Source organism: Lampetra planeri, unplaced genomic scaffold, assembly GCF_965212315.1.
Source record: "Lampetra planeri unplaced genomic scaffold, kcLamPlan1.2.h2 scaffold_361, whole genome shotgun sequence".
In the NCBI taxonomy this organism is placed as follows: domain Eukaryota; kingdom Metazoa; phylum Chordata; class Hyperoartia; order Petromyzontiformes; family Petromyzontidae; genus Lampetra; species Lampetra planeri.
In genome coordinates, this window is record NW_027615184.1 from 10,091 (window position 1) to 23,439 (window position 13,349).

At 41.7% G+C, this 13,349-nt stretch overlaps 1 protein-coding gene across 1 annotated transcript; it reads left to right on the top strand.

Annotated features, from left to right (window-relative positions):
• Positions 1–226: 226 nt before the first annotated feature.
• On the top strand, positions 227–12,833 carry LOC144740955 (caveolae-associated protein 1-like). The gene is given in 4 exon segments (XM_078623647.1): positions 227–379; positions 422–526; positions 528–749; positions 11,946–12,833. Coding segments are annotated over 4 exon segments (1,368 nt in total).
• The last annotated feature ends 516 nt before the right edge of the window (positions 12,834–13,349 follow it).

The window sequence follows — 13,349 nt, forward strand, 5'->3', positions numbered from 1 at the left end:
TGTAAACCTTGGCATTTGAAGACAGGACAGACAGACAGTGAGAAGTCGGTGTCAGACAGACCAGCTCATTTGCAAGCAACAACAAGTACGTGAGGAAAGAGAAGAGGGGACAAGAGAATAAACCGCTGAAAGGGCACACAGATAAAAGGATCTGGAAGAACCACTGAAGAACTGAAGAAGACGAATTTGCTGACGTCACGCTATAAATCCAAGTGATATGGCAGCCATGGAAGCCCTGGAGCCTTCAAGTTCTCAGCTAGAGCCACAAACCCTCACTGAGATCTCAGAGGATGAGGTCAACCTCCCACCCTCAGAAGATGAAGACGATGCTTTTGCTGCACCAAAGAACGAGCAGTCCGCCATGGGTACAGAGGGGGAGGTTAACGTGGACCAGGATGAACCGGCAAAATTAGACCCGCAGATGAATGGGGTGATGGTGCTGACATTGCTGGACAAGATCATTGGGGCAGTAGACCAGATCCAGCAGACCCAGAGCGGGCTGGAGGCCCGGCAGCAGGAGATGGAAACGCTCCGTGACCGGCATCCAGGGCGAGCTGAGCAAGCTGGCCAAGAACCACAGCACCACATCCAACAGCGTCAACAAGATGATGGAGAAGGTGCGCAAGGTGAGCGTGAATGTCAAGACCGTGCGTGCCACCCTGGAGAAGCAAGGAGGGCAGATCAAGAGGCTGGAAACCAATGAGGCTGAGCTGCTCAAGAGACGCAACTTCAAAGTGATGATCTACCAGGTGGGCAAGGGTTTGTTTTGAGCATGTTTCAAAGTGTCTGCTTCAGCTGTCACGTCCTACCGGTACAGTGCATGGGACGGGTGTGGTCAGCTGGGTACCGGCTTTTCATGAGTGAGCTGGACGCATGCCCCAAGACTACTTCTAAAAATGACTCATTGACTGGATTTATAACAAATATATTCTAAAAACATATACTGATTCTGTCAATAAATGTTATTCAGTTTGTCTTGAATAACTGCTTAACTGTTACTATTCATTGCTGCACATATTCAAGCCAAATATGTAGTATAAGTATGAATTTGACATGCTGAAAGCAACGCTTGTCACAAATGACATCCAAGAAATTCAAAAGTACTCTTACACTGGAGCCAGACCACTTGACCGTAACTTTCCACTCCCGTGGAAACAATTACCAGCAGTACTCACTGCTTGGAGTCAAATAAAAAGAATTATTTACTTGGTCATTCTGCTCTGAGTTGACAGGAACAGTTAATGATGTTCAAAGAAAAAAAAAAAAAAAGCACATCGGAGAATGATGACACCACCCCTGCTCCACCCCACATCCAATGTACCTTGATCCAATACTCCGTTTCCAATCCAGGTGGCTTCCAGATACGTTCCTTCAATAGCACAACTGGTGAAACACAAGCCCCCACAAGTGCACTCAGCATATCTGTTGTTCAAATCATTCATTGGAAAGTCATTTCATTTTAAACAGGGATAGAAAATACCTCTGCTGAAGCAAAGAAGGCTCGAAGAGGTGAAGGTACTAAAGGAAATCATCCTGTGAGGGTCAATGTTTCATTCAAAAGACAAATAGCTCATTTTTTCATCAGAGGGGAGTTCTGTTTCTTTTTTTAGCCTGTGAGGTTGCAGTGGGATGTGTAATAGCTTGCAGCTTTTTGCACAGTGCTGCGAGAACATTCAGAGTTTCCACCCTTGACTCATACATGATGGCTGGGACCGACCTCACTCCGTTTGTCTCAGTCTCCATGCCAGAGCTGAGCAGGAGCCAAATGAGAGCTCCATCTTAGGAAATCCAGAGTCTTTCACCGCAAATAGCAGTGTACTGGGGAGATGTTTGCACAACAAACCCTGCGAATGCTTCTTGGTCTGCTGGCACAGGAAGACAGAAGACTGGTCAGGAGATCTCCCAGCAACAACCACTGGTCTCCATTATCTGACTGAAGGGACTGTTCATCTACCCGTATTCAACCCAAAATACAATATGTTACTGTACTGAGTAGTTTTTTGTATTTTTGTTTTTTAAGTAGAATTAAAAATAGGTCATTTTAAGTTTTGACTGAAGTATCGTACTTAGCTACAATATAAATTCCAGCTTCAAGTTGGAATACAAAAAGGGGAAAAATGCCCCCGTAAATCAACACAGTGACAAGTTATGTGATGAGCACGAGCGCCTTCTAATATAATGTCACATGTTTTATGTTGTTATTGAACTTAAATTGGTTTAGGGTTGGGATTCATACCCTCTCAACCTACACACTATGTAACTCAGTTACTTTTACTTCAAGTACATTTTAAATGAATTACTCTTTACTTTTACTTGATCAATATTTCATTAAAGTATTGGCACTTTTACACGAGTGCAGTATTTTAGTATTCTGTCTAGTAGTGCTGAAAGTTGTAGTTGACAGTCGAGCGCATCGAGCACCTGGATTTTGTTCTTGTTCGTGAACAGCGTGGATCCAGTTGTAAGAGACTGGAATGCCTTTCTCTGGCTTTTCCTAACTCAAAACACTGGCCCTGTGTGCAGTTGCCAAGTGTGACTTAACCTCAGATTCATCTTATTTTAAAAGAGGTGTTCTGATTCCACTTTACTGTTTCATCTTTGTTGCCTCTAGATTCTCTTAAAACAGCAGTAGACAGAGAGCAAGACCTCAGGTGAGGCGTGGTGTTATTTGGCCACTGAATGCTAAACACATAAATAAGAACAAACAGCACTGAGGACTTCCTAACACTTTCACAATAAAGACTCTTAAAATGTTTGTGTAATACTGGCTTTAAAAGTTACTAAATCAATCTGCTCTGCTCCACGAAACAATTAACTGTACTAGAGGGCGCCATTTCACGCACGAATTGTCATGGCAGCTTCTACAGTCAGGCTGATTCAAGAGACAAATCATGTATACGCCGACCTTGGCTGTTACTTGTAACTGAATGTTACTTTACCATGTTGACCAAAATGGAGAGGGTTCTTAATTGACCAATGCTGCATCCGTCCAAAAGTTGTTTACTGCAACAGCCAACAGGAAAAACAAATACTGGCAAAACAAATACTGAAGAATTAAGTCGCTTCATATAGACGTGCATTGCATTCATCAAAAAAAAAACAAAAAAAAAACAAATACAACAAAAACAACAAAAAAACCCACATTATCTTGCAGTTATAACAGATTTAAGAATTATGACAAAAATTCTCATAATGTCGATAAAGGTGTTTTTTTTTTATTGGGTGAATGCAATGCACGTCCATAGCTTTGTTACCTATATTATTTAAAAAATAGTTTCATCTGCACAACAGGAGGCTCCAACATAACGCTGTGGCTCAGAGCCTGTATGTGTGTACATTTTATCAGTAGTCGTAGTACTCGACTCCCACAGCGAGCCTTTGCCATATAAAGATATTTTAAAAGAGTGCTAATATTCTAAAACGGGATGTGTCTGTTGGTCAATCAGCCCACCAGCTGCTCTCAGACACCTCTCTTTGACACCTGTAATTTGGAGCAGAGCAGTTTGTACTGCGAGGAAAGACCCTGCCCTGGTGATCTGCTGACAGTAAAAACACACTGTGACTGAGAGGTGTTTAATGTTCGCGGGTGCGTGCACATGTAGGAGGACAAAGCATCGAGCTTTGTAGTGGAGCATATGGTTTTAATCTCTGCTTTACTGGCGTCTGTCTACCTACCTTTTCTTCATCCAGAAGAAGGCCATGGTGCAATGTCCCTAGGCAAAATATTTCAACTCTAATTGCGCCAGATGCTGTCGTTGTGTATGCACTAGTAAATGATCCATTACAAAGCACTTTGATTCATTAACGAGAAAGACAATTTGTTTAGAATGGGCTTGACTGGAAAGAAGACGCAGGCGAATGTGTTCACCGATCCAAACGGGGATTCATCAGAATGAAAATATCAATTGTTTTCTTCTATTACGAATGAGTTAAAAGTGTTTTTATTCATAGTGATCACACAGACAGATAGATACTGTACATCTGTCAGGGACATAGTTTCACATAGATGTCATTTGGCTCACGGTGAATTGCGTCTGTGTTAATTCATATGGCAATCTGTTATGTTCTATAGAGTCAGGTTTATCCAGCTGATACAGTAATGAAACCTTTCACTGGTCCACAGTCCCGTCCCATCTGCCCTCCCCAGGCATTGTCTGTCGTTTTGTCACTGATTCGCTGCCATTAACACTGACCAGAAAAGAGCGATAAGCTAAGAGGGAGTACACACAGAGTAAGATATTATAGCACTATGGATGGGTGGTGTTGGTGGGGGGTATGAGATGAAGTGGAACAGAGGGAGACATCTATCCACTTCATACAGGGAGTGCATGGGTGTGTTGCGATGAAGAACATGGGACCATATTTAGACAGCTGATTCATAGTGCAGGCATCCATTTCTCCATGCTGACCTCCTCCTCCTTCTCCTCCTCCTCCTCTTAATGTTCCACCCTTTCCCCAGCACTCTCACCAGGAGACTTCACTCCTCTTCTTGTCCTCTTCACCCTGCCCCACCCTGCCCACCAATCCCAGCTTCTGGATAGTTCTTATTTTTCCAGCAGATCTGCCCACTTGATAAATCAGGTCTATGTGAAGCTGAATTCAATATATCAGCAATCGATTACCTCAGTATCTTAAAATGATGGCCTGTCATATTGTCATAAGTTTTTCAAAAAAAATGGATTAAATTATCATTCAGAGCAAACTTGTAAAATGTAATAATAATAATAAGAAGAAAGTGATGATATGCAGCTTCTGTCTTTTGTTATCACAGCTTCATCCAAATACACATTACCCTCAAAGACAAGATTGCAAAGAACATATTTTGCCCACTGCCTGAGTGCAAGCAAGCTGCCCAAAATATTTTTCATGTCCATCTATCATGAGAAAACCCATTCTTGTTACACAGGTCAATTCAGGACCATATATGGACCTGGAGACTCAAACGTTCCTGGGTTCAGTTTACAAGGGGGATTGTGTGAACGCTTGTTTTATCAGTGTCCAGTACTTTCTGGCTGCTGTACAGTAAGTACAGGTGGTTTGCATGTCAGGCAGAAGCCTGATCAGAACAATGTACAATGTTGCTGAGAAAAGGTTCAGTGAGGGATAAAGAGGGTAAAAGGATTAGCAAGAGAGAGAGGGAGCTAACGGAGAAAGACAGAGAGAGATGACTAAAAATAGTCGCTATCTCATATGTGTTTGATTGTGAGAAGGAAAGGGCCCTTAGGTTGTGTTCCTGTTTGATCTGAGGGTCAGGATGGCTGCTTGTTTATGACATGTAGAAATGTTGCTGTTTGTTAAAAAAAAAAAAAAAAAAGGTCCTTTCGGGAACTGCATTAGATTTTACTACCTCTGGTAAGGTAGTGGTGTTTGTTCGCCTCTCTGTCTGTTTTATCCAAAAACATCAAAAACATCAGATTTTGTTTACAGCAATGCTCCGTGTTCAAAACAACACAGCAAATTTAGCAAACTTTCTGGACAAATCGTAGCAAATTTCCACGGCCAACTATTCCGCAAATAGGAAACATACCTCTGCATTGAGTGAGAACAGAATGTTCAGTCCACACAGCAGCTGACAGACACTTGAAAGAGCTGGGAATTACAAATGATCTCAAAGCTCAACAATATGAGATGGATTTATATTTTAAAAATATTATATGTATTATTTGTTTTACACTGAAGATATTTCTATTAATCACTCACAAATACCTATCTACATATATTTATGAATCTATTTACACATCGTCATTGGAATATACCCAACGTATTTGGTTGTTGCTGGGGAGGGGCTGTGAATTGGATGCTTGTGACTCATAATCAAAAGCCATGATCACACTTTGTTTACTCATGATCAGTTGGTCACAAGACTGCCCTTCTGAAACTTCTCATTGTTGCTGCTGCTATTTGCCTGGTAAAAACGGGTTATCAAATCTGGTGTATGCAAACACTTCAGCCTTAACCCTCAGTGTTTATATGTACATGTTTATATGTCTCAACATACATGGTCCAAGGCATATTTTCCTTTGTATGTTTCGTCTCCTCAAGGCTGATTACTAAATATATTAATCTATTTAAATACACAAACAAGTCACCATACCTATTCAAAATTATGTACTATTGTGAGATTTCATTCGGCTATTTAACATGTTCCACATTATGATAGGCATCTAACATTCCTTCTGGCTGAAAGTGCAGCACACATTGTACTAGCACCCGAGCAAACAGGAGAGGAAGAAACCACTTGTTTTGCAGCTTCATAAATCCCTCCATAAATGTCAACCTCCTCCATTGTTATTGGAAAGACTAACATGGGGTCTCCATGGAAACGGCCCCTGTCATCCCTTTCTGCCCAAGTCTCTGTTAGTCAAGCATGGGAAACGGCTCATGGACTCAGAGAGGGCCAGAAAGGATTGAGACAGGGCTGTATTATCATTCAGTCCCTTTTAGAAAAAGTCAAACCTGCGTGGAAATCTACTGGAGAATTTGTTCTGGATTACACTCCGTGAATCACTGTGCTATTTTACAAAGGACTGGAACAGAGTCTGTGCGAGTGCATTTGCATGTGTGTGCCCATAAACATACATGTGCTGACCCTGCATGAAAGTACATTAGAATACCCCTCCAACCAAAGTTGTAAAAACAACCACGGTTGACAATGACAAGCTGTGTCTTGCAGTGGAGGCTGAAAGGAGTGAGAGTGGAAACATCTCCGAGCTCCCTCACTCACACACTGCTGCATGGAAACACTTTATTTAGCCCTGTTTTGTGCTGGATTCATGTGTATATGTTAAAAAAATAAAGAAAAATACATGTAGTTTGCTAAAATTTACAGAAAAGAAGCAAAGAGAATGCTGGTAACTGGAACAAATGTATCATTTCAAGGAATATTTTTGCTATTTTGCTTTAATGTCAAGAATGATAGTAAGTAGCAGTAGTCTATATGTGCGGTGCTACACTAGAGCTCACCAAGTAATGCCTCACATAAAATTGTCAAAATAACCATCACATACTGCCAGAAATCAACTGTCAGGAAGTAAAACAGACTGAAATGATGTTCAAATAAAAGAACAGTAGAGAGTAAGAAGCATGTTCCTGTGCTCCTGTGCAACGACAGGCCTGATGATTCATCCTCTCTCCCCCCACAGGGAGCGATGGCATGCCATCACTTTATATAGCAATCTCTCGCTCTCGCGCTCTCTTTCTTTCTCTGGTCCCATCTCTGTGATTAAAGGGAGTGAGTGGAAAACAGAAGGAGAGTAGGGAGCTTTCTCCCCAGAGTTTTATGTTGTATGTGACCATCACAGTCTTTCCCATGGTACAAACATGAGAAATGTGCTCACACAGAAAACACTGCACCATGTGTACTCATCCATCATCATGAGAGCCATTCTGAGAGGACACTTCATGGTGGCCCAGAAGGGTCAATGAAATACAAAAGGCACAAGACAACACATAAACCACAATGGAAGTAAACTACAGTGGACGTTATGCCATAATGGATAACCAGCCAGATCATTTATGCCGTCTGGGTGATACTGGCTGTCGTTGGAAAGAAGTAAAGAGAAATTGATGTGTGTTATGGGCAGACAGAATGTCCGTGGCAACAATTTGTGTGCAATATTCTTTGAAACCTCTGATAAAACCAGGATCCACAGGGAGTAATGCATGTATGCTTCTGTGTTACCTATGGCATAGGGTAAGTAGTAGTCTGGTGTGGACCTCTTCAGAAATGTAACAATCGCCCAGAAGGTGATTTGTGAGTGGAAAGATGAACAGAAAATCAGGCTGATCTTGTTGGAGTTGCTTCACATTTAGTCTGTATCACTTGAAGTTAAAAAACAACAACGAATAAGCGGGCTCAAAGCAGCATGTCCACCTCTGCCTATAAATTCCAACTGTCCTAAACAGTTTGTGAGTGGAAAATAATGCTGAGCTTGTTGGGGTTACTTTCACTTTCACTTTCAAACGTTGGAAGTAAACAAAGAAAAACACAGATAAAACAAAGCGCAGCGCTGGGATTCAATGCACTACATGTACATATACTGTAGGTGTCATATTTGTAATATAGTCATGAAAATAGAGCTCAAACCAAAGTCCTGTCACATTCATTATTATTATTATTATTATGTTGTAAAGTCCTAAGGTCTGAATTAGGTCATTCACTGCACTATACTAAACTATGCACTATACACACTGCTACTAATTATGAAAATTAAAGTGTGTGTGTTTGTGTGTGTGTGTGTGTGTGTGTGTGTGTGTGTGTGAGTGAGTGTGTATGTGTATGAGAGTACTCATATAGTATGAGTATTCTCATACTATAGCTCACACTGTACAGCATGAGTGGTGCTACAGGCACATCTTTCTCTCTCTCTCTCTCTCACACACACACACACACACACACACACACACACACACCACACACACACACACACACACACACACACACACACACACACACACACACACACACACACACCTTTCCACAGCAGTGGGGCAGTTTGTGGTCTCGAATTTAAACAGGAAAAAAGGAACAGAGAGGGGTGTGTTACGGCGGGATTCCTCTCTCTCACCCTAGTGCACAAACTTTAGGCCACATTTGGATGTGCACAGGTACAATAAGTTTCAGTACATATAATCTTCATCACAGCCTTCATCAATACGAAACATGTTGCTGTTACTTGTGGAAGCATGTTCAATATGTTTAAATAAAAAAGCACACATTTGACACCATGTTGTCTCACATGTTCACATCCCTCCCAGCAGGGAACCGTCTGCGTTTTCTGACTCGTATATTTTCTATTGCAGCTGTTTTTTTCCTTACATCTGGAAACATTATGCTTCCATGGAGAAGGAGAATTAATATATGAATTAATATATTTTACTTCTTTCTCTTTTTTTCTTTTCTTTTATTTCTTCTCAAAGTGGGATTTTGAAACAAACATAAGCAATTACATGACCAATGCACAGGCAACTTTTACTAAGGCTACAACCAATGTCTTCATTAGAATCTTGGTAGTTGTTATTTGGGGTTGTGATTGTATCAGCATATCTTGCTGGGTTAAATCATAGACAATTTCACTTGTCAGTGTTCAAGTAACCTAACAAATCTCTGACTTAACCCACCAAGGTATGTTGACCTGACTGTGTGTCAACATGTGACCGTTGGAAACCTGGATAATCCATTAAAACTGTAGATAAGGTGTTGGGTTAATACCTGTGTTTAGATTGGTGTCTATCATGTGTGCAGAATCAGATATGACAAAGTGGTGCTCTTAGAAAATCCAAACCTTTGTTGCTATACGACAAAATTCAGAGGGGGTGGTAGTAAACACGACAACATTAACTAACATGGGGGCACTACTACTTCTAGTGATCACAGGCTCTCTGTGGCTCTCAGTCACACATGTTGTGCTTTGTCGTAATTTGCAGCTAACCTCTGCCCACACTGTAATTTTATAATTTTAGTGCAAACTAAATGATGAAAACGATTTCCTCATCCATGTTTGGAAAGAGGGACAAAGTTGTCAGTGTAATCTTGCACCAGACAATCTCACACACACACACACACACACACACACACACACACACACACAAACACACACACACACGCATACACATGCGCATGCACACACACACACACACACACACACACACACACACACACACACGCGCACACACAACATTCCTCAATCATCTATTTTCCATGGCTCTGAGTGCACCTTCCTGTCTTTAGCACAGCAAACACATGGAAAACAATGTCCTGTTAAATTAGGAGGGTCAGGAAGTCAGCACACCATGGTGGATGCATGTACTTTACCAGACACTCTGTTCATGTACTTTTCAACACACACCCCCTAGCAAACTGTGTAACTGTGTATCCATTGGATGCCCAGGTTCCCCCAAGATAAGGCAGTTCAGGAATGATAAATATCCAGGTATGACGCAAGGTCGCTTATTGTCAGAATAAATTAAATGGACTTTGTGTGGTCAGTCATTTGAAACATATACCAATTCTAAGTAGTACATTTCAGCTAAGCCAAGTTTTTTTTTTTTTTTTACATCACTCCCATTTGGGCTTTCCTGAACGCAGCTGTCCAGGAAAACCCGAATCCCTCATCTAAGGTCAAGTTTACCCAAGGTACTACAGTACAATACCTTCATAAAACTACCATTAAGCTCCAGCAGAAAACAATAGTCCCAGCTCTCATACCTTCCAGCCAACACTTTGATGCTATCGGCTTCCTGCGGAGCAGATGGTTTTCCATTACTCTGAAGCATCATCCCATTTGTGTTATTACTCATTCACACAATACCCAAACTACCCCTCCCATCTGTGTCTTTTGTTCTGATCTTGCTGTGTTCCTGTTTTGATCATGAATGGACTGAGAGGAAAACACACAACATACAACAGATACTGGCCTTCATGCAGACAGACATGAGCCCACTGGGGACTGACTTAGATTTGCCATCATGGAAAGAGGAAGATCACCCCTCATTCTTGTCCCTCCATTAACAGCTTGGTGTTTTGTATTTCAAAGGAGGAATGGAACACAAGAGCGAAAGGGTGAAAAAAGCCTTCCTCATCTTGAAGGCAAGGGTAAAGGTGAGAAAGGTGGGTGGGAAAAAGAGGGATCAGGGGAAACATGGAACAGGGAATGGAAAAACAGGAGCATGTAATGAAGTGGTGCAGGAATGCTTCATCAGGGTGGGCTCAGGTCAGGTCATGTTCTCCCCTGTTCTCGATATGTTTCCTTGTGCGGGAGGCTGAAAACTGTAAAAACTAGCCCCTTGAGGCTTCACATAACAACCCATTCATTTCTTAACAATCTATTACTATTACTCTCTGATAGCTCCTCTTCCCTTCTAGGACTTTTATTTGAAGAGTAAGAGATGGTCATGTGAGAGAAGCAGAAAGGACTTCTTGGAATGGTTTGTCTGGACAATATAACCCTAACCCAATAAATTATTGAGTTTAGATCCACACATTTGTATAATTCACACAACCAGGGTGGTATTCAGTTAACCAACTGTTACATGTCAAGTATAGTCACTTTGGCGGATCCTTTTGCTTGGAGAAAAACAATGGAAAGTGTGACCTCAGTGTATACCCTCTCTTACACAAACTAAGGGAGAAATGAAGTAAGAGAATTATAAGCTTATGGACAATCCAGGCTTGTGTCAACGTGCAAAAGCAAAATACAATTAGAAGATAAAATTTCACTCTAATCCAGACAAGCATCGACAACCATCTCAGCAACTGCTTGTCAGTGACACCGTAAATTCGCTGCATAATATTTTGCTTGCAGCTCTGACATACAAACACCCTCCCTCCTAATTCCACATTTGCATTCCATTGTGTCTGGGACAGTTACAGTTCTCTCTGTGACATAAATGTGTAAACACTGGAGTTTGTGTTACAGATTCTTATTCCCACTCATTTGCAATAAAAACTGACAGGTGATTTTCCTCACCAAGAAAACATATGAAATAAAACACAATTAAACAGTAATTGAAACCTTAAATTCCTGCTTAATCTGAGTGCAGTTAATATTTACTGTACGTCCATCAACCTGGAACACGTTGTAAGGTGTATAACTGCCCTAACTCTGTTGTGAATGTTACTTGTTGCTGTAGAGGCTGACATGTTCTTTACCTGTTCTGTCAGGTATACAGATATTCGGGTATACAATCTTAATTCTTTTCCATCACTGTTGGTTTTACAACGCTGCAAACAAGCATGAATGTCCAACTAAGGAGGATACCGCTATATCAATATCATTTCCCCTGATATTACATCATTGTTCTGTTTTTGATATGTTCCACTGCCATCCTGGTTTTGTGTGCACTATAAACCTACAGTTCCTCTGCAACCTGAATGAAACAAAAACCCAACTTCCATTCAGTTACACTAAACTGCATCAACATTCTTTGTGTTCTATTCACCACAGGATGAAGTCAAGGTTCCCTCAAAACTCAACATCTCTAAATCCATGAAGGTATCTGAGTCTGTGTCAGGGAGCAGAGGGGGCAGCCTGCTCGAGCTTAAAGAAGGTGTGGATGAGCCTGGAGAAGGGGAAGGAGAAGAAGAGAAGACAGACAAGCCCCATGTAGACCTTTCCTCAGATGAGGAGGGCTTTGGGATCGAAGACACCGCTGAAGAGTCTCGTGCCGAGCGAATCAAGCGAAGCAGCCTGCAACGCGTACAAACCCTGAAGACGGTCTTCTCCAAGGAGAAAATGGATAAGACAAAGGCAAAGACCAAGCAAAATATTGAGAAGACAAAAATGAAAACCATGGAGAACTTGGAAAAGACAAAGCAGAAGACTAAAGACAACCTGGAAAAGACAAAACAGAGAACCAGGGAGAACATAGAGAAGACTAGGCAGAAGACCAAGGAGAACCTGGAGAGGACTCGTCACAACATTGAGAAGAAGATGGGAAAGCTTGGCACACGCATGAGTGTCAACCCTGAGCGCAAGCAAAAGATCCAGACATCCCGTGACAAGATGAAGAAAGCCTTTACGCCTGATCACGTTGTGTATGCTCGCTCCAAGACAGCTGTGTACAAGGTGCCCCCCTTTACCTTCCATGTCAAGAAAATCCGTGAGGGCGCTGTTGAGGTGGTCCAAGGCACTGAAATGGTGGAGGTGTCCCAGGACGCTGCCCCCTTCAGTGTGGTGGATGGCGAGGCTGAGGAGGATGCAGTGGAGGTTGAAATGGAGATGATGAATGGAGCAGAAGACGATGAAGAGGCTGAAGAAGAAGAAGAGGAAGAAGAAGAGTACAGCCATGAAGCCCGGCAGGAGAATGAGGACCAAGACAGAGATAGCGACTAGATATCAAGAAAAAAATTGCCAAAATTCTTTGCATCAACCCTGAAGTTCCTTTGTAAAAAAAAAAAAAAAAGAAGAAGAAAAATGAATAAATTGTGTTGATTAACAAGCTTGTGACCTGGGCAATAATCCAAGTTGATAACGGCTGTTCAACAAACTTACTGTTGTTTTCTGGGAGCAGGGCGATATCACCCCAAAACAACTACAACAAGTGAGGTATGCCCGCTTGCTTTCTGTAACGTTTCAAGATAAGACAGTTAAGGTTTTGGGCACAGGCCTTGACGTACGTCCGCATTCCAGTGTTTCCCTTCCAAATAGCCTGGGGGTTGTTTCTGACTGACATGCCTGATCATCTGCTAATGTCTTTCTTACCCAATGTCTCTGGCTTTTCTATCAAAGACTACAAGAATACCAACCAGACAAATAGATGATTCCCCAAGAATTCCAGAAGCACTGAATCCTCAGGCTTAATGTACATCAACCTGTTTGTTATCAATGGGTTAAACTACTCGTTTCTAC